Source organism: Sycon ciliatum, chromosome 12 (genome assembly GCF_964019385.1).
Source record: "Sycon ciliatum chromosome 12, ocSycCili1.1, whole genome shotgun sequence".
In the NCBI taxonomy this organism is placed as follows: domain Eukaryota; kingdom Metazoa; phylum Porifera; class Calcarea; order Leucosolenida; family Sycettidae; genus Sycon; species Sycon ciliatum.
Window position 1 is genome coordinate 10222719 of NC_088654.1, and position 21168 is coordinate 10243886.

At 46.6% G+C, this 21168-nt stretch overlaps 1 protein-coding gene and 1 long non-coding RNA gene across 2 annotated transcripts; one reads left to right on the forward strand and one right to left on the reverse strand.

The window, feature by feature from the left end:
- Window positions 1–420: 420 nt before the first annotated feature.
- On the reverse strand, window positions 421–17745 carry LOC135828746 (uncharacterized). Its single transcript, XM_065341168.1, has 6 exons — window positions 17374–17745; window positions 14660–14745; window positions 13453–13833; window positions 10083–10418; window positions 3943–4108; window positions 421–1953 (listed from the first exon to the last, which is right to left on the reverse strand). Exons 1-6 carry the CDS (start codon window positions 17485–17487, stop codon window positions 1600–1602), a joined length of 1437 nt encoding a protein of 478 aa, XP_065197240.1. The 5' UTR covers window positions 17488–17745; the 3' UTR covers window positions 421–1599.
- Window positions 17746–19265: 1520 nt separating this feature from the next.
- LOC135828483 (uncharacterized) lies at window positions 19266–20911 on the forward strand. The gene is made up of 3 exons (XR_010555680.1): window positions 19266–19336; window positions 19647–19678; window positions 20754–20911. It is a non-coding gene; the product is annotated as an uncharacterized LOC135828483 (long non-coding RNA).
- Window positions 20912–21168: the final 257 nt, after the last annotated feature.

Sequence of the window (21168 nt, forward strand, 5' to 3'; positions counted from 1 at the left end):
GTGGAGGGGTGATCTGCCATACATGCCATCGTCCGCGCCCGATGGGGCCCACTTGTTGTCACTTCCGTGAAAACCTTGATGAACCTTCCTTGTACTTGTACGAGTACAGTACAGTTGTAGGTCCACACGGGTCACAGACTGGATCGGCACACACCATCTTCAAACCAAGTGGTCTCTCTTCGATGCAAAAACAAACAAACAAACAAAAAAGTTTTTTTAATTAACCCTCCCACTTGCTTTGCGGATATCCGGATGGTTAGGTTTGTAGGGAAGTTTTCATCAAGTGGCGCATGGCAGAGGCATACGCATAGCCTCGCACATCCGTCGTGTGGTGCCATGTTAAAAGGTCATGCATGCACAATATACAATGTAAGTCATGTACAATGGTGTGATTCGCAAAACCTCTATTGCCATTCCTCAGGTGTTAGTGAAGCCTTTTTTTACGGACAAAAGACACAATAAAATACAATACAACACTGACAAAGAATTCAGGAAAAATAAATAATTATTACATGGACATTCAAAGATCATGCTTGATCGTCATGGAGTGGTGGCGTGCAACGGAAGCAGAAAGATGATCCCTGACTTGTATGTCACCGGGATCGGGAAAAAACACTTATTAAAAAAAAGCCTGTCAAATGCTCAATCTCCATCGGATAGCTATCTGCTATGACCGCATGCCAAATAAATTTGAAAGCAAAAACATCAGCAAACTACGTAAAAAATATATCACTACACCAGCTATTAAATACAAAGGAAAAGAGCATAGCTAGCAATAATTATGACTACAAGTAAGAAGAGAAATACCTAAAACTAATTTAAGAGAATAAAAACCTAAAGCTACTTCGAAGTACAAGCAGGATGGACAAAGAAGCACTCCCAGTCTCGGAATGCCCCGTTGACACACACAAAAAAACACAAGAAAATTGCCACGTCACAACAACTCCATGATTCATCGTAGCAAACTGCGAGCTTGACAAAATAATAAATGAAAATTGAAGAATATTTCAAAAAGTTAAAAAATAAGTTACGATGGGCCATGCACGACCAAAAAGCAGGTGAACCTGACATGACATTTGCAGCAGAGAGACCTTGTAACGATATGAGCATTTGAATTGCAGTAATCTCTAAAGCAGGTATGGCTGCCATGGAATTTGCACATCCCTAGAAGTGGTTGCAACTTTAAACTATGTTTTAAAAAAGGCTAATGAAAGCCAGGTCGGTGTTTAAACCAAGAGAAGTAAATATAGGACCAGCCCATCAGTCTAGAGAAATGCCTCAAATTCTACCATCAGAGGGATACAGCACAGCATGCTGAGTACTAAGTATTTCTACAGCCCATGGACAGTCCACCGAAACAATTCCTACGCAGGTCGAACCAGACACATCCGCACGCATTTGACGCCCATCGCCGGAGGCGATGATAGCGATGCTACAGCAGAAGCCATAGCAGCTTGTGCTGGGATTGCACCATTCAACAGCTTGCAAGGCTGAAGAATTGACCGGCACTATTCAGCCTGGTCTACACCACACAGCTATGAAGTGGCTTTTTCACACACACACACACAAGCGTGCACGCACACACGCACCACTATTGCATCACGTCCGGCCCTGTGTTTGACCCTCACCGCAGCCGCCGACATCCACGGCGTCAAACAGCGCATCATCATCTCGCAGTTGATAACGAACGTTCCGGTACATGGTCAAGCGCACAGCCCGGGTACCTTTCGTGTATTCATACAGAGCTTTGTAATGCGGAGGCAGTGGCTCTGAGCCAGCTAAACGTGCTAGTTCATTATCATAGTCCCACTGATCACCAGACAGTGCATGGGCGTAGTGCGGTGGCAAGCCACGGGCACTGCGCTTGGTTAGGTCGTCGTCTTGCCAACGGGCCATGTCGACGAACGAGGGCAGCGTGTGACGGCGCTCCAGAACGGCCTTGGCGAACAGTGCCTGTTCAAGAGAGAACAGACGGTAGCACACACACACACACACACACACACACACACACACACACACACACACACACACACACGCGCGCGCGCGCGCGTACACACACGCACACACATGCACACACGCACGCACGCACGCACGCACGCACACACACACACACACACACATCCATACACATGTACAATACAGGTGGTATCCTAATAATTCAAACCTCAAATTGCCGAGGAAAACTTCTAAATAATTGATAACGCCAGATGGGCCCTATTGGTGGATTTCGTGGGACGTTTAATTACGCGGATATGTCCGGTTGGAGGTTCGGATTATCAGACATCGTTACATTACCGTTACACGGGAATCACAACTAATTTGAAACTATCCACCTCCCCCGCACTGCGCTCTTGGCCCACATTCATCAAATCAATTATTTTTAAATGGCCGAATCCGTCGCAACTTCTGAGTTATCGTACACAACTTCTGCAATCTGTCCTGTTCAAATAGCACGATAGTGCATTTATAGTATCAAGACCCCACCACAGTTAAGAGTAGAGCCCACACGTTCTCTTCCATTAACACTGCAAAAGTCAAACTCATTTCGCAATAATTATTCCAACGTTTCGGCAAATTGCCTTCATCAGGTTCACAATGATGTGCAAGCTCCCAAACCAGCATTGATAAAGGCCAACTCCCCTGTCAGTAAGAGGAGACCCCCTCCCCCCCCCCCCCCCCTCCCGTTCTGGTTCGGTGTTTCCGTCGTCAGTAGCACCGGTAGGCACAGGCAGTGCTGAAGAGTCAGTGCATACTCCAGTGCTAGTTAGGTGTAATCTAAACTTAGGCGCCTGGCTTCTCTATAGGAGTTATCGAGCTGATTTAAGTTACACCAAAAAAAAACTACAGTCAACTTTGCGTATCACGACACTCGGCGGGGCATCAGAAAAGTGTCGTTATTCGCGAAGTGTCCTTGTACTAGTACCCGAAGTCTCACTATATGTAGTACAGTTAATTTGGACTTTGCTCTGGGCATGGAAATTCTGTTGTTATTCGCGAATTGTCGTTATATCCGCAGTTGTTATTAGCGAAGTTGACTGTACATGCTATACAGTGGTCGCTAGTTGCTACATACCGTAAAGTCGCGGATAAAAGCCGGGCTTATAAGCACATAAGCCGCTTTCCGCATTAGGCTTCAATGCAAACCAGGCTTGTATGCAAACCATCCTTATATGCACCACTGATATTTTTGCCAAGCTTGTATGCACATCGGCCGATCCGTGCTTGCATAGAAGCCAGGCTTCTACGCGCGACAGGCTTATATGCATTTGACCCGTTTGATTTTCAGGCTTCTATCCGCGGTGTGCTTGTATGCAAGCCCGGCTTTTATCCGCGACTTTACGGTAGTTTGAATGCAAGAGCATCCATTCCTGGCGAAGTCACGGACCAGTAGTGACAGGTTGTCGCTAATCACGCTGGTCTACTGGTTGCAGCAAGAGTACATAACCCCCCAGAGTGTGCAACGCCGATCCAGCTCTGTGTAGGGTCTTGGTCGAGCGGAATCGGATCTTCTGATGTCATGCGTACACTTCACACCAGCGCAAGGCCGGTCTCGAGGCAGGGCACCATTGTTTTTGATCCAAGAGTACCCGCGACTCCCCGGGTTCCCCTCAGATGTGTACGGTATTATGACGCAAAGATCCGATTCCGCTCGACCAAGACCCTATGCAGAGCTGGATCAGGCGTTGCACACTCTGGGGGGTTATGTACTCTTGGTTGCAGTATACAGGTCTCACAGAACAACAAGGACAATCAAGGCTTGTTTGCTGCTACTCAACGTTTCATGCTTTCACAATCACCAGGCAACATGAAGATTGGGTACTGACCATGCCGGTATACAGGCCAGGAAAGGGTGGGTCTTGCAGCGCTGCGCCGAATACAGGTCTCAAAAACATTAAAGGTAGGGAGCTTGATCAACACTCCAAGCAAACAAATGACATTTACCTGCATTGCCATAAGAGGGAAAGGTGCAATTAGGAATGGTATCGCGATGAAGAACATTGTCGGGTGAGCAGCGTTGACAAGATGACGATACAGCGGCTTAACTACTCTGTCCAGCTCCACCGACACGCCACAACTGTCATGCAGGAACGGGAACGAGCAGGCATATCTATCTAGCACGAAACATGCACACACACGTGCACGCACACACAGACACACACATGGATACACATAGATTGACACATACACACACACACACACACACACGAAAACACACAAACACACAGATATAAACAGACAAACAGATATACACACAGCACACACAAACAGTGACAACTGCTCTGCGCAGTCCAAGTAAACATCTATCAAATTGGCCAATCGCCATTCTGGTATTTAGATATAGCCTAGATATAGCCTAGCCAAAGCTCAAGGACTTTATTTATTTATGGATTCCCCAAAGGCCGAGGCCTAAGTCGAGGGGGCCTCCGTTCATGGCTTACTGGGAACATATCTGCAAGATTATAACATATAGATTGAGAAGAGGAAGGGTTATAACAAATGCGTACTGTAGAAATCAGCCATAACATTCGTTACTATGTTACAGAAACTTTGGAAGGACTCCTGGCCACGAGCACACAGCCTGTCTAGTAAGTGCAGTAATGTATGCATGTCCACATTACCGCCAGCTATACAACAGTGTTGAGAAATACAACAAAGCTCGCTTAGCCTGACGTCGCATAACTGCTTCCTTTGAACTTTCTCTTTCTTTCTTGCCGTTGGCTTCACTTCAAAGTCTAAAAATAATAATAATAATTATTATTATTGTAGAAAGGAAAAAGACATTATGGATACGAGTTAAGAGTAACTCTCCATCACTGTAACATGATACTTTATACAGTCAGAAAGTGCAATAACTAGGCACAAAACTGACAGAGTACTGAGACATTCGACGTCCTGACACCGAGCTTCAACACATCTCCTTTGTCAAGTATCGTACTGCTCTCGTCATCGTCCAGTAACAATCGACATTCTTTGTTCCGTTTCGACTGTAGCTTTTGCTCGTTTTCGTTGCGCTTGCCTTCCCCTCTTTGGTCTTTTCCATAACCTTGAACCTTCCAAGTTGGAAGGCTGTCGGTTAGCGCTACGGAGATGTGTTGAAGCTCGGTGTCAGGACGTCGAATGTCTCAGTACTCTGTCAGTTTTGTGCCTAGTTATTGCACTTTCTGACTGTATAAAGTATCATGTTACAGTGATGGAGAGTTACTCTTAACTCGTATCCATAATGTCTTTTTCCTTTCTACATTTATTTATGGCTCAACATCCGAGTTTCAAATTATTATTATTATTCCCACATATTTGCCGGATGAGTACGCGTGGCCCATGCACCATGGGGACCCACGAATACAAACCAGCATATGTTCCCCCAGCAATACAAGCAAGCAAGCAAAGATAAATGAAAGCCCAGGCAGCGAAAACAAAGCGAAGAGAGATGAGGACATAGGCAACGAAAACAGTTCCAAAGCGTAGCCAGGGATTGAATGTGCGCATATGGGTACGACAGTTAATACGGCTAGTGCAGCCGTAGAGATTGCAGCAAAAGTGCCACAGCAGCAGCCAAGAGTTATTAGTGGTGACTTTTAGCTTGTGCCAGCATCACATGTTCAGCTTTCTCAGCTCTCTCAGTTCGGCTTCTAGCTTGTGGTAGCTTCGATTAACTAATTAGCCAGGCGCTTCGATTGTGTTCAGCTCGTACTGTTGGTGCCTGAAATAATGTCGTCTATTGTGTATCGGATGCGGGTGGCAGAACTGCGAGCCGAGCTGGACGATCGAGGTCTGCTGACCACCGGAAAGAAATCCATTCTGGTTCAGAGATTGCTGGACGACACGGAGCGAGAAAACCTGGGTCCAACTCCTCACCCTTCAGCAAACGACTCTGCCGCACCCACTGTGGATACGTGCGAGGTGCTCGCCGAGCCCCCGGTCACCTTGGATCCGACTGGTATTCGCGAACTTACTCGGGCTGAAGTTCGTTCTGCCATCACAGACGAGGTTGGAGCCTCTCTTCTGTCGCAGCCAAGTATGGCACCAGCGCCACCAGCTGCGTCAGCCGACATTGGCGTGAGTGCTGCGTGCTCCACACCGCCTCACGCTGAAAGTCTGCACGTCCCAAAGTCGGTGCAGGATAGGATATTGCGAGGTGAGTTTGTGGACTTCGACCAATTGTTGCCTGAGATCTTGGGGACAGTTGATAGCAATAAGTCGTTCGAGCTTAGATCGAGTTCATCCTGGGGTGCACTGGAAGTCGTAGAGGTGAACACCACTCGCCCGGTTCGTAGACGTGTGCACGATATCGCCACTTGGTTAGAAGAGCATGGTCTCTGTATATGCATGTTGTGATCAGCAATGCACCCCACCGCACAGCAGAGCTGCTGTCATACCAGTGCATGATCTTGGCGGCCAACAGGCAGTATTTTTTAAAACCTTTATTACTGACCAGCTGTATGCTTCTTGCCAACGTGGCGAAACTGCTGGTCCTTTACTGCAGCCCCGTTCAACTTCATGCGCTGTTCTGGTGTCGGCGCAGTGCCGAAGAAGAACGGCAAGCTTCGTATGATTCACCATCTCTCTAGTCCCGCCGGTAATAGTGTGAACGACGGAGTTCCAGCTGACCAGTTTTCCCTGCACTACATCAGTATTGACGATGCAATCGAGTCTATTGTGTTCTCACCTCAGCCGGTGTACCTCGCAAAGCTGGACATCAAAAGTGCATTCCGGCTAATCCCAGTTCGTGCCGAAGACCACTCGCTACTCGGCTAATTCTGGCAAGGCAGCTACTATTATGAGCGGGTGCTACCATTTGGGCTTCGCTCCAGCCCAGCCATTTTCGATTCCATTGCCTCGGCCATAGAGTGGATTATCCGGAACCATTTCTCCATTGCTGACCTATTCCACTACTTGGACGACTTTCTAAACGTCACAACTGGCCATACTGTCGCCCAGCGTCAACTAGCAATCCTGCTGCGGGCCTTCATCTATTTGGGCATGCCACTAGCGCCAGCAAAGGTGGAAGGTCCCGCGAGATCACTGACGTTCCTCGGCATTATTCTGGATTGCAAGCGGCTTGAGGCCAGGCTCCCCATGGACAAGCTCACCGACCTCCGATTGCTATTGGCCAGCACGATCAACAGTCGGAAAATATCCAGTTGCGGCTCTTCACGAGCCAGTTGTGGCCAATTGCATTGGCTTTGCCTTGCAACCCCATTGTGGCACAATGTGGGTTTATTGCAGCTCCTCGCGAGCCAGTTGCTGCCAGTGGTCTGAAATTGCTTTCTAGCTCTTTGAGCTTTTGCATTACAAGACCAGTTACTCGAAGCAGCACACCATCTCCAAAACAATTCCTTGTTGCCTTGGGCTGAGTATGAGTGTGTGAGGGATATGGTGCTAAGTTGAGAAATACAACTAGCTCAGGAAGTTTCACCCATGCCAGGCCACCTGGCATGTCTGGTTGTACTTCGAAGTACGAAGGCAGCAAGTGCAGCAGCGACTAACGGCGAAGGGATGAGATGTTTAAAAGCCTCACAACTGACGTCCAGCAGGTGTCTTAATCTCGTTAGCTGCACCCATGCTACCCTCACCACGAGTGCTGTACAAGCAGAAATATTCATTGCGAATTTAATTTAATCATTATCGCGTCCAAAGAAATTGAAAACTAAATTTAATGCAAGACTAATATCGATTCATCTAGCCTTTGAATACATTTCTTAAACTTGCAACATCCATGGACGAAAATTTCCACCAGGTCAACTGTCCTTCTTTGGAGTTCGGCGAAGATACTCACCGACTAAATTTTCTGCTTGTACAGTAATGAGTAGTTCCCAGTTGACAGTTGGTGTCGGTGCAGTTCATTGCTTGTAAAGTGGTTCACGCATGCACCACTGCATTTGTTAGCACAGTACATGCTTCCTGCTGCCAGTGCAATTCTTGAACTCGGAGCCTCTTGATACGCTGGCCAGCCCACAACAGCTTGGCCAAAGAGCTGGTCAGAAGCATATCCAAGGTACGGCATGTACCTCCGCCTCAGATCACAGGTTTGTGTCACGAGTCACCTGACAACAGTAAACATCTGTACATATGTGTGTCCACCCCCCCCCCCCCCCCCATTCTTCGTGCTCTGTGTGTGTGTGTGTGTGTGTGTGTGTGTGTGTGTGTGTGTGTATGTGTGAGTGTGAGCACGTGTGCGTGTGTGCATGCGTACACTTGTTTCCGGCCTCTACACTGGTAGAGGGCAGCCAGACTTTTTCGAGCTTTTATTAATCACCTGGTTATTGCTCAAATTTGTTTCATTTTTCTTGCGTAATCCAACCAAATTCACGGTTCGCGTAAGACTCGGCTGGAAGCCGAGTTTTTCCGCATCCGTAGGAACACCACCATTCTCTATGGATCGAGGCGCAGCACGTAGCTCCTAAAACGGTGGTGGAAATTGGTAAGTAGTGTGTTTTCTGATGATCGCATAGTGGGTGAAACTCAGACTTAAAAAATTAAAATTTCACCAGTTGTAGTCTTCGGGGTGCTGAGTCGAATGGTCGTGGTCAGAGGAAGCTGAGACGCTCCCTTCCTACTTGAATCCCAATCGAACTCGCGCACTTCCACCGAAACTGGGTGACTGCGCCCTACTAGATGGGGATTTGTACATGTATGCAAAATGTCACTAAAAGCGCCATTTCGTTCTTATAAAAGCATAGATGACCGCGATTGGCCCATATGTTGTAGTCTTTTGGACGCTGAGTCGATTAGTTTTGGTCCGAAAAGGCTGCGATGCAGCGTTCCTCCTTTATTCCCAATCGAACATGGTTGAACACGTGGTCACGTGCTCCTGCGTACACCAGTCACCTGGTCACCGTGCCTGCAGGGTACAACTTACAACTGTTTGACCTTTTTTGGGTGCAGCCCTGTCACTCGAGTTGAACTCGAGTTGAACCTTGGTGTGAAAGTTGTCGCCTGCTGGCGTGGTGACCAGGTGATTTGGGCACCCAGGAGCACGTGACCGCGTCTTCAACCATGTTCGATTGGGAATAAGGGAGGAACGCTGCATCGCAGCCTTTTCGGACCAAAACCAGTCGACTGAGCGCCCAAAAGACTACAACATATGGGCCAATCGCGGTCATCCGTGCTTTTATAAGAACGAAATGGCGCTTTTAGTGACATTTTGCATACAAATCCCCATCTAGTAGGGCGCAGTCACCCAGTTTCGGTGGAAGTGCGCGAGTTCGATTGGGATTCAAGTAGGAAGGGAGCGTCTCAGCTTCCTCGGACCACGACCATTCGACTCAGCACCCCGAAGACTACAACTGGTGGAATTTTAATTTTTGCCTTAGCTTCCCCTTTAAAACACTTTTTTCCGTCCTCTTATTGTTTCCTTTTATTGTTTCTTCTAAGTAGTGTGTTTTCGGTGTAATTTTAATTTCGGTGATTTCGGTAGAGAAACCAGGCACCTCAATTTAGATTACACCTGAAGGTGCTAGAGTATGCACTGTACGTGAAGAATAGGTGGATCACCTAATTCTACATTACACCTGAAGCCTGGCACGCCCCTGGGACTACCTTAATTTCACAACTTTTCGGTGTACTTTTACTTTCGGTACTTTCGGTGCATCTGCTTCATACCTAAAATTTCAATACACCGAACAAACACTAACACACATAATCCAATAGGGAACAGCTTCCCTGCACCGAAAATTTCTGTTCACCTAACCTGGCCTTTTGCCCTCATACCGAAAATATTGAGCACCGAAAATTTCTGAAATTAGAGTAAAAATTGAATATACCTAAAATGACATGTTATACAGCAGCGTAATCGAAGCTAAAGAATAAACTCGAGCAACGTCCACTGCGATACTATGAGTCGCTGTTCAAGGTACGCACACAACTACCGGGATGGTATAAATCGACGAGGCTGGATTTCTGCCACAATACAATAACAACAAATGAAACAAAACACACTGCAATAGCAACAACAACAACAACAACAACAACAACAACAACAACAACAACAACAACAACAACAACAACAACAACAACAACAACAACAACAACAACAACAACAACAACAACAACAACAACAACAACAACAAACAGCGACTGACCCTGTGCACCAGAGGATGGAGTCGACCCGGTCCACATGCCCATCATCAAACACCACACCACCATGCTCGTCAATACACTTGATACGACGCCGCTGTTCAATATTGGACGGCAGTGGTGACTTGATCCAGTGGTCTCTGTGCGCAGACACGAGTACGCGCTGCGCCTTGCTGGCAACATCCAGACAGATGTCCTGGCCCGAGGAGCCCGTTCCGGCCACGACCACCACTTGTCCATGATACGTGTCGGGCCGACGGTAGCTGTGGCTGTGCATTACATTGCCACGGAAATGTTCGGCAAGGCCAGGTATCGTCGGGGCTAATGGTTGGAAGTAGTGCCTGGAATACACATAAAGAGAGAGAGAGAGAGAGAGAGAGAGAGAGAGAGAGAGAGAGAGAGAGAGAGAGAGAGAGAGAGAGAGAGAGAGAGAGAGAGAGAGAGAGAGAGAGTGAGAGTGAGAGACAGAGACAGACGGAGAGGGAGAGGGAGAGGGAGAGGGAGAGGGAGAGAGAGAGAGAGAGAGAGAGAGAGAGAGAGAGAAGAGAGAGAGAGAGAGAGAGAGAGAGAGAGAGAGAGAGAGAGAGAGAGAGAGAGAGAGAGAGAGAGAGAGAGAGACAGATAGAGAGAGACAGAGACAGAGTGAGAGAGAGGGGGAGAGAGAGGGAGAGAGGGAGGGAGAGAGAGAGAGAGAGAGAGAGAGAGAGAGAGAGAGAGAGAGAGAGAGAGAGAGAGAGAGAGAGAGAGAGAGAGAGAGAGATGGAGAGAGAGAGAGAGAGAGAGATACGGAGAGAGACAGAGACAAACAGAGAAAGAGATAGACAGACAGACAGAGAGTCAGAGATAGAAATAGACATACAGTCCAAATTAGCATTCTTCCTGACAGGCTATGATAGTCGGGCTCTTTACGAAAGGCACAACACTAAGACATCTCCCTCCTCTTGTAAATAAAGGTAAACTACACTTTCATCCTCACGATGGGCCAGGCCTGAAAATTCATTGATTTTCAGTAAGGAGACCGTTATTCAGGCCCAGAGCCAGCTCATGAATGGTGGCACGGCCCCAGGTCAGTTACAGCCCCGGTCATTCCCCAATGCCTAATTTCAGGGTCATGGGAGGATGCATGCGGCATCATCTGACTGTTTCAGATCGTTCCGCTAGCAACACATACACAGCCAGCACACTAGTCCTCACTGGACAGGAACAACAGTTTAGGAGGAAGAGACTCCCACAAGGATAGCTTGCTGGTGCTTTCACATAATTACTGATACAAGACTGGACATTACATGAAAGCTGGAGTTTGCAAAATCTGGTGCGGCCATGGCCTTACCGGCCGTACCAGTAGCGCCGGCCCTGGTTATTGGGCCCTGGTTATTGGGCCCTGGTTATTGGGTCCTGGTTATTGGGCCCTGGTTATTGGCGTTTGAGGAATGAAGTTTTACGCATGTTTAAGTGGCTGCGTTGGAGTTCAGGGGGGAGGGGGGAAGAACCAGAAAAGCAGACTACACCATAAATTTACAAATGATTACAGGGACAATAGCCTGTCAATAGGCAATACTCCCTGCTTAATACACAGTGTTCTGCAGGTTTGCCAAGTCAAAAGTGCGATGCGCTCCTCGTGTGCTCCGGATGGCAGTCGGGAGTCAGTCAAGTTAGGCAGGAAGCGTGTGTTCCACGTAGGAGCAACCGTCTTCACCACTAATACCGCCAAAGTCGCTACTTCGAAATGGCAACAGTTACCGTATCATCTCCAATAATTGTACAGTGTGTACTCGGATGGAGAGCCGAGGATTAATTTATAGAAAATAAAAAAGGACCAAGGAACTACAAGTTAAGCTATAATGTCCACTTGTAGTTCTTTGGTCCTTTTTATTTTCTATAAATGGTACAGTACTTTTATTTTTTCAATGGTGGTCAGACCTGTACTACTATAGGAGACTATACTAGTATTGGAGACGTGTACTTTTACTGTTTCTGGGAAGATAGATCGCCTGGGTTGGGTGGCAAACAACTCGTGAAAATGTTACTGTAAGGCTGTAAAAGTGTAAATACATCCAACCATGGTAAGAAACGGTATAGAAAGACACAAAGATGATAAACAGGTAAGAAAGCCGAAGTAAGGTGGACCCTGGTACCTGTACCACAGTAGTGCCCATGACATCATTCCGGCATGTCCTTTTATATTTTTGATCCACACTCAACATGTACTACAATTGGAGACGCACTACAGTCCGTTTCAAAAAGATTTGCAATCCTGGCGATCGCCCGCGGAGTTTGGCGTCTTACCGTATGAGCACTCGAGCGCTGCCTGGAAAAACTCACTGTGAACTCGAAGAAATATTCCGCGCGAAAGCAGGAAAAATGACAACTCACTCACGTTGATACAGTCATGTACGTCTGGTTTACAACAAACGAGTTCTTCCTCGTATCGATAATGGAGTCAGAGAGGACATGTCAAAACGAAAGTGTTGTAAATGTTGACGAGCGGCATGTGTCCCAATTCGTTTTGTGACCAAAATAGTTTCTTTGAGCTGCGATGCAATTTCCTCACTGTGTGACGAAAACGACATCGACACGGACTCATTCCCAAGGCCATGACGTGGCAAAGCTATCCATGTGACTTCGACGACATTTTGAGAAAAGCAGACGCTTGTGAACGCTGATAGAAGACGGCGTTGACTGCTAATTATAAATTAATTCAAATAAATTGGCGATCTTGAAACTAAAATAAATCTCAAAAAGCTACAGCGCGATGACTTCCATATTCACTCACACCATTGCAGTGTTGTGGGTGTGTTCACATGGCGTGAGCCAGTCAAGTGTCAGTCAGTTCGGCAGGAAGCGCGAGCTTCAACACCAAGTCGTTTGGTGCAGCCATCTTCTTTGTCTTTTTGGCCAGCTTGATCACCAAAACAATGAAAAAAAAGTTTGACTTGAGGATAGGTTGGGATTTGAACTCACAACTTCATGGTCAGCAGACAGCATTCATAACCACAAGGCCAAAAAAGGAAAGGATAAATCGTGGGTTTTGATAAACAAATCGATACTGACATCCACGGCAAATTGTAAACCATGGGAAAAGGCCGGAAACCTGGCCGATATTCTAACTCCTTAACGGCTGGTCCAATTGTTCCGAAACCTTCACAGAACAATTTGCCGTGTCCTAACAAGCCATTCTATGTACTTTGTTGTCCAAATTTCCCTTATCTTCATACTTTTTAAGACCCAAACCTGATTGTAAATCTTTTTGAAACAGACTATAGGAGACGTTTAATGGGGAAAATACGGTATCTCAAAATGCTAAATCAACCCGGCAGCAAAACAGACAGGATGATAACTTGATAAGAACAAGTACTACCCGTCTAAAGAGCTCACCCGTTGCAGACAAACACGGCATCGAAAGTCTCCTGTTGGTCGGCCACGGGAGTAGCACCGGCAACGCCGTTTTCGCCGTCGAGTGACCGTGCGGTGACTTGCCACCGCGGTCCTATATCAACCAGCGGACTGCCACCACTGTCGACGCTGGTGCATTCACCAGAGCTACGCACGGCGGCGTCCCCAACACCGTGGGGGGCACGATCCGTGACGGGACGGACGTCGGTTACCCTGGTGTGAAACCTGATGTGCGGCTCGATGTCATACACCATGCTATAGTCGGTGAGATACTGACGGACGTCGCGATGCCCGACGAAAGTCGGCAGGTCGTCTGGGAACGGCATGTCAGGAAACGCCATTGTTTCCTTGGACAAGTTGGTCCTGAAATTCAGACGGACAGGAAGAGAAGAATCAATGGGTGCGTTCGATTACTGCAGTGAATCGATTCGTGAATGGAATCTCGTCGTTCGAATTTATGCCATGAGCCCTGGAATCGGTTCGTAATCGATCCATCCTATTCACATCGGGTGATGAGAATAGTCAGGGGCGATTCTTGCATGGATTCAAAATCGATTTTCAGGAAAAATCGAACACACTCACTGCCACACCGCTGAGAGAGAAGCGGATGGAGAAGAGCTGCTTTCCGAGTACGATTGTCCTCATCGGCCGTGAAGTAATTGTGTACAGAATTCATTCGCCTCTCTCAATCACGACAGAAAATTTACGGGAATAATGAACATAATTAAAGCGAAGCCCGTGAAGATTACAGGAACCCCAGCCATATGATTTTTTTTAAACAAACGAAATCCAATTTCACACCACGGCAAGCAGGATTGGTGAACCCAAAACAAAAAGCCTAGAACAACATGACTATGCGCGAGAATATCAAGAAATATCCCAAAACAATTCTCTCATGTGCGCACGCACACACACACACACACACACAGACAGACACACACATGGGCAAACACACATGGGGCAAACACACACACACACACGCACACACACACACACACACATACACACAGACACACACACACACACACACACACACACACACATACACACACACACACACATATATATAGATAAACACACCATAAATACACATACATATACACACACGTACACACACACACACACACACACACACACACACACACACGTACACACACACACACACACACGTACGCACACACACACATACCTGAGATTAATGTACATGCTACTATGCACCGTACGGTCCTCACTCTCCTCTGGTACCTCTTCACGATACACCCATGTTCCGCCAACCTAAAGGCCACAAGAATAATATTTAATTAAACATTATGAGGAAGGGAAAGAAGGTTCCATTGACAGCAGCACCGTGGACCTGTATCCAATGGTGGGAAAAAGTGTTGCGACTCTGAGCTTCACGACATCATCAGGCAACAGATTGCCTGATGATGGTTGTTGTCTGATGATCGTCTACGTGTGGGTGGAACCAAGAGTACATAAATAACCCCCTGGGTGGAACCAAGAGTACATAAATAACCCCCTGGGTGGAACCAAGAGTACATAAATAACCCCCTGGGTGGAACCAAGAGTACATAAGTAACCCCCGCCCCAGAGCAGGAAACTCCACCACGGATGCTGTCCCGACAGAATTTCGAGTTTATGTCGTTTTTTATGTTGCAATGCGCGCCCTGTACACATAATATGAGACGTATCCTGAACCTGTTCTGGACAAAGCCCCATTTGATGCGCTAACACCCCGTACAGATGTCAGAAGTCACTGGTACAAGGAGCATTACATCATCAAAATGACGTCAACTTGGAAATTCTGACGGGACAGCAGGGTATGCGGGAGTTGCACACTCCTGGGGGTTAGGCGCTCTTGCTGAAACCCAGAGTGACTTAGTCACAACACTTTCTTCCTCCTTCTTGTTGTAAGTAGCTCTGCCTTTGAGCATCAAACACTCTTTTGGAAACTTGGCACCTTTACATTTTTAATTACACCCAAACATCTCTTATACGGACGCCTTGGATACGGGCACGTCTCTCTACCGGGCACCTTCTCTCTACCGGGCACCTTCAGCTTGAGTTCCTATGGCACAAATGCTTCAAATTTGGGGTTTTGAAACTTTTTTCCGTATGTGGACGTGCTTATTTTTCACTGCCAACCTATGTAATCCACACATTTTTATCAATGGGTTCCTTTTGTATCGTGAACATGTGCAATACGTTCCAAATATACTTCTTCAAAAAAATGATATGATACATGGTAGCAAGAGTACATAACCAAGAGTGTGCAACTCCTATCTCGAGCTGCGATGGGTTCACCCACGGCGGAATTTTTTTATTGCGTCATTCTTTGGCTGAAGTATGATCAAGTGCGTACGCTTTCCCGCGCATTTTTGTAGATACGGTGAGCGTCCACCAGGTTCAGGAAACATCGATCTATCGTCCGTTGTTCTGCTTCGACTACAGTAGCTGTGATGTACAAATTCTTTGTACTTTGATCTCTGGCTACGCATGATGGCATCAGCGAGCCAAACAGCCGCCAAAGACTGATGTCATAAAAAAATTGGGGGATCGTCGAGTTGCACACTCTTGGTTATGTGCATGTGTGTGTGTGATGGTAGATGAGTTATCCTGAGATACGGGCAGTGCCCGGTCCCAAGGTGCCCGAATAAGAGACGTCCGAGTGTACATGCATACCTCGTTTATCAGGGCAGTCCGGGACCGGGCACTGTCCGTAAGGCCAAACAAAGTTAATTCTTTGTTTCCCGTCGGACATTTTCTGGAAAAGGCACGTGGGCGGGCGGGAAAAAACATAAACGGAGGAAACTCCATTCTATGCGTACTGAGCCATGTTGCACACAGAAATGCACTACTAAACGGTCACAAGTTATATCCAACACAACAACAAGTCGCCACAGGACAGCTGGCAGACTGGGCTGGAGCGATACAGGAACAGATCTCATGGATGGCTCCTTCCGCACTTTGACAGGAGTCAAGTGAATATTCCGCTCCATAACGATCTTGGAAAATCCTGGAGTCCTTGACACCTGGAATCTCCGCTTGCTTGGTGAGCAGGCCCTACGATACGGCTTGTAGAAAAAGAAATTTTCATCGCTCGCATCTTCTACGTACCATCGAATCACGTAGCTGCCCCTTGGCAACTCGGAACGCGGCAGTGTACGACCTGGTTGACCCGGGGAGCGAGTCATGAATAATTTGTATCACAATCCAGTTACAGAGCACCTCCCGAGCCCCTTGTCACAGCCCTATCTACGTACTCGTACGTAGATCTTTCCGTAAGTGGAGTGCAAACTCGCGAATTCACGGGTTTCCCCCGCGGCCCATTTACGTTAAGTTGCTCAACTTCACGTAGTGCAGAACCTCTCTGATATTTGGTAAAGTTGAGCAACTTTACGTTAGTGGGCGGGAAAAACCTGTGAATTCGCGAGTTTGCACTCCACTTACAGAAAGTTGTCTACGTAGAGTACGTAGATAGGACTCTGATAACGTAGCTGGTCCGTAGGTGGATTGGGGTACAAATTCATGACTTCCCCCAGGTCGATCTGGTCGTACACTGCCGCGTTCGGACAGTTGCCAAGGGCAGCTACGTGATTTGAAAACTCCGCATGACGGAACACAGATGCGCGCATGCAGTTTACGTAAGACTGTCCGTAGATCGACTACGTTTTTTACTAACGTAATTACGTTATGCGGAACCTCTCTAACGTCTCTGAAACTCGCCCAAAAGGGTGCCCAGTAGATCAAAGTCCGCATAACACAGGTGTGAGTGTATAGCCGGGATTTGCACAATTATTCATTAGTTTGAGGGAGTTGCAAACAGGAAAACACAAATTATTCTCCAATGCCTGGACAATGGGCTCAAAATCACAAAATCATTAATTTTTATCATATTCAAACCTGGTCAGATTGTTCGTAAATCACCACTTCGTATGTTGGACCGGGCACGAAATGCCTCGCAACGCTCAGGCCAGCTGCTCCTGCGCCAATGACGGCAATCCGCGTGCGTTGCATTCTGGCGATCTGTTACTAGTACTACGGCATCACTATGTTGGCGTGGTTTATTTTGATCCAAGAAAAGCCATGTATGACCAGACCAGAACTCATCAACGACCTTCAGATCAGGGATCGGGAGTACATGTAGTGAAATAAAATAGAGCGGTGCTACTTACGATTACTAAGTATACTACTCTCTGCTTCAGTTCAGATCATTCGTGGTGGACTGGAACACTTCAGTTCTGAAAATTACACAAACATGTAAAAAGGGAAGGACAAACTACAGTATGCACTGCAGTGCAGGCATGCATGCAGTGCAGTGTGTAGGCTAGCTGGTGCACCGGTCACCACCACGTCCACGAGGCAAAAAGTCTTTTTTGAAAATTTGAACTGTACTTTTCTGTATGAGTTACGTCACTCTGACGCCCTCGCGATCGAAAGTTAGTTCGCATCAGGGAGTCGTAAAATATTTTTACGACTCCCTGGTTCGCATTAGGGGTGCGCGTGCGCGGATTATTCCCGGAATAATTTGGGAAGTCTGAAGAAAATGTTGAACGGCCTCTGCTGGGATGACGACTACACCATAGCTCAGTGGTTAGAGCATCGCTGGCTACAAGCGAGGGTCCCTGGTTCGAGTCCTGGTGGTGACAGTCAATTTTTTCTTCAGACTTTTCCCGTTTGTCTCTTTCCCTCAAACCAGTTAATACTATCGTTGAGAAAATTTTGGGAATTTTTGGGGAATTCTATCGATCTTTTGCGAGATCTATGGGGCTGTTAAGTGATGACGTCACAGTTCCTTCGATACGCATAGCAACGATCCCACTGGGGACAAACAAAAGTAGCGTCGTCTCCACCGAACCAGTTGTCAGTGGCAACATATAGGAATCGTGTACATTTCTTCGTTTCTTCTTTGCTGTTTTCAGTGAGTGTTTTGTTTTCTCTTTGTCCTTGATCTCGACGGCGTTGTCGTGCTCATTACCTTACTGAGACGTCTCTTGTGACTGTAGCCAGTGTCACGGAGGATTTTATTGGCGTGACGAGGTAGATCGCCGAGATCGAGCGTGAACTGAACGCTCTGCATTAGTAGCTCCTGTAGAATGTCTTCTGGGATGGCGTATCCATGGTCAACAAAGCCAAGGTGCAAGACAGCATAAGAGATCGTGTAAACGATGTGAACTCCAAAAGGTAAGCTCCTGAACAAGTGGAAAGATATGTGTATTTACAAACTCTCTCTTCATCCATCGATTGCCGCTATGCATTGCATTTTGTCTTCACAGATAATCTGGACAAATAAATTATATTGTAACTGGAGAGTGCAGTCGTGCTTGGGGCCCATCCCAATGTCATCACATGGCTGTGGTGACTAGTGTATACCTGGGAGAATTTTCCTCAACTGAGACGGAGTGTAGATGGATGGATTATGAGAAATGCGAAGATGTGGAGTAAGTTGTGTCGAAGAAATGTGTAATAAAATAAAAATTACTTTACACTCAAACATACACTGTACATGTAACATCATGATAATGATTCCATCTTCATTATCTCCGCAACAGGTACGCCATACGCACCGAATACATGGTGTGTGTGCACGTGCGCGCTTGCGTGCGCGCGTACATGCACACACTCTCATGCGTGGCCGAGTTGGCCGAGGGAGCTACTCCATGGCTCCTACCATCGCGCCGGCTGGCCGCATGCGTGTGTATTGCAGACTTTTTGTTGTTGCCTTTTCGGATGTGCATGCACGAGGAACTTCCTTCTTTGGAACTGCTTCTTGCATGAGCTTTTTCGGATATTTCGTCTCCTGGCCTGGCTTATTTCGTTTCGGCGCTGCTGCGACCTCCTTTCGCGGAATATTACTCAATGACAGGTGAGTTGACCAGTTCCCTTTGATTCATTTGCTTGTGTTTACTCTTTCATTTACGAAAAGTGTGCTGATTTTGGGCGGAATGCAAAAAAATAATTGAAAAGCTGACAGGATCTCTTTTCTAAATTTAGCTTTTCCGCTGCCGAGGCCTCCTTTTACGGAATACTCGATGACAGGTGATCTCTGAGTTGACCAGTTTCCTTCGATTCATTTGCTTATTATGCTCAGTGAGCCCTTTCACTAAATTTTACGGAAATGTGTGCTGATCTTTTTCGGATTTAGATTCATTTTTATCTCTTGCCCTTGTCTACAGTGTGCGAAGAACGCGAGTTCACCTTCTTGACGGTAAGGCTTATGTTAGATGTGTTGTCGAAATACTCATATTCATTGTACATTAGTACGTTACAAGTAATGCGCTGGTCAGTGGCATACTATTGTTGGCAGTTCCCAATCTGGAGGGAAAGGTTCAAGGACCCATTGACCGAGTTTGCAAAATAAATTCGCATATCGGGGAGAATCTCCAGAGTCTGGGCGTTTTGATTTGTGAGTACCACCGAGATTGCACTGCCCCAAATACAGTTTCGTGCCGCCAAAGCAAGAATTACGATCTGCAATCTGTTTGTAGTACCTGCAAGAATGTGGAGTACATGTACCGTACTTTCTCTGTTTCTGTTTCAGTTGCCGTCATGTTGCTAAAGAAAGGTTCAGTAGAGAGGTTCTGCGAAACGAAAATTCGAACGAAGCTTCGCGACAGTCCTTGCGAAACGAAAATTCGAACGAAGCTTCGCGACAGTCCTTGCGAAAGTGTGTATGAATTTTTGCACGAACTTTGCGTTCTGCACATTTTCGTAGTTTGCGCGGGCCAAGTGCCCGTACGCCATGACCTGATCTCACGAAATTTCCTACGACAGTTCATTTCGCGTTCCCTGCAAGTTTCGCGTCCAAAGTTGCGAAAGTTCGTGCGAAGTTTCGCACTTCATGACGTAGGCGAAAGTTTGTACGCATTTTCGTTTTGCAGAACCTCTCTAGTGACTCATTTGTTTCATACGAGATGAGTCAATGAGTCGGTGTGGCTTAGAATCTTTCGCTGTAGAAGAAATCTATTCGTATGTCTATTGGGGAAATAATTGTATTCACTGGTTATAAAATAGGTTAAGACAAACTCACAGAATAAATACCATCGGTCCCTTGGTGTTCGTCCTAAAGAGGTTCGACTGGATATCATTCATACTCACCAAAAGATGTGTAAGATTTTATTATTGTGGAGTGCCTTGTTTATCTCTCAGTACCTCCAACCATAGCCTTGCCCCTTTTATCCTCAGCATCAATGTAGTTGTTGGAACGAGGTGTCGGACTCAGCAATGTATTTGTTTACATTTTAATACATGTTTATTGTTCCTCCTTTGCTGTGTTGTTCTAGAAAATCGTGGACTAACAGTTTAAAGTCATTGAACTACTTCCAAAAGTTGTGTCGACATCAACAGGATTACCATTTCAGTGCAATATGATGCAGGATGACCTTATCACGATAACCCATGATTATAAACCATTATAAACACAGAATCAACAAAAAACATCTGGGACACGAACCTGGCTACATTTCTCAAATACAGTGTAAATCTGATCGAGGGTGGGGAAATCTGAAATATCTGAAAGCAAGACAATTTTATGACAGTCATGAAATTCTGCAACAGCAACATGTGTAACGTGCGTGGCCTAAGGCTAGGAGGCTACTACCCACAGTCAGTCAACCAACGTATCTGAACTTACTCCGGCACGGCCTGGAGGTTATCTTATATCAAAGTGAAAGTGAACTTGCTCTCTCTCAACCACGA

Coding starts and splice junctions, on each gene's coding strand:
- LOC135828746 (XM_065341168.1), bottom strand. CDS start 17,487: ATGCAACGCACGCGGATTGCCGTCATTGGCGCAGGAGCAGCTGGCCTG. Junction 14,746..17,373: donor TTTACGAACAATCTGACCAG/GTTTGAATATGA, acceptor TGTGGCCTTTAG/GTTGGCGGAACATGGGTGTA. Junction 13,834..14,659: donor AGCATGTACATTAATCTCAG/GTATGTGTGTGT, acceptor TCTGAATTTCAG/GACCAACTTGTCCAAGGAAA.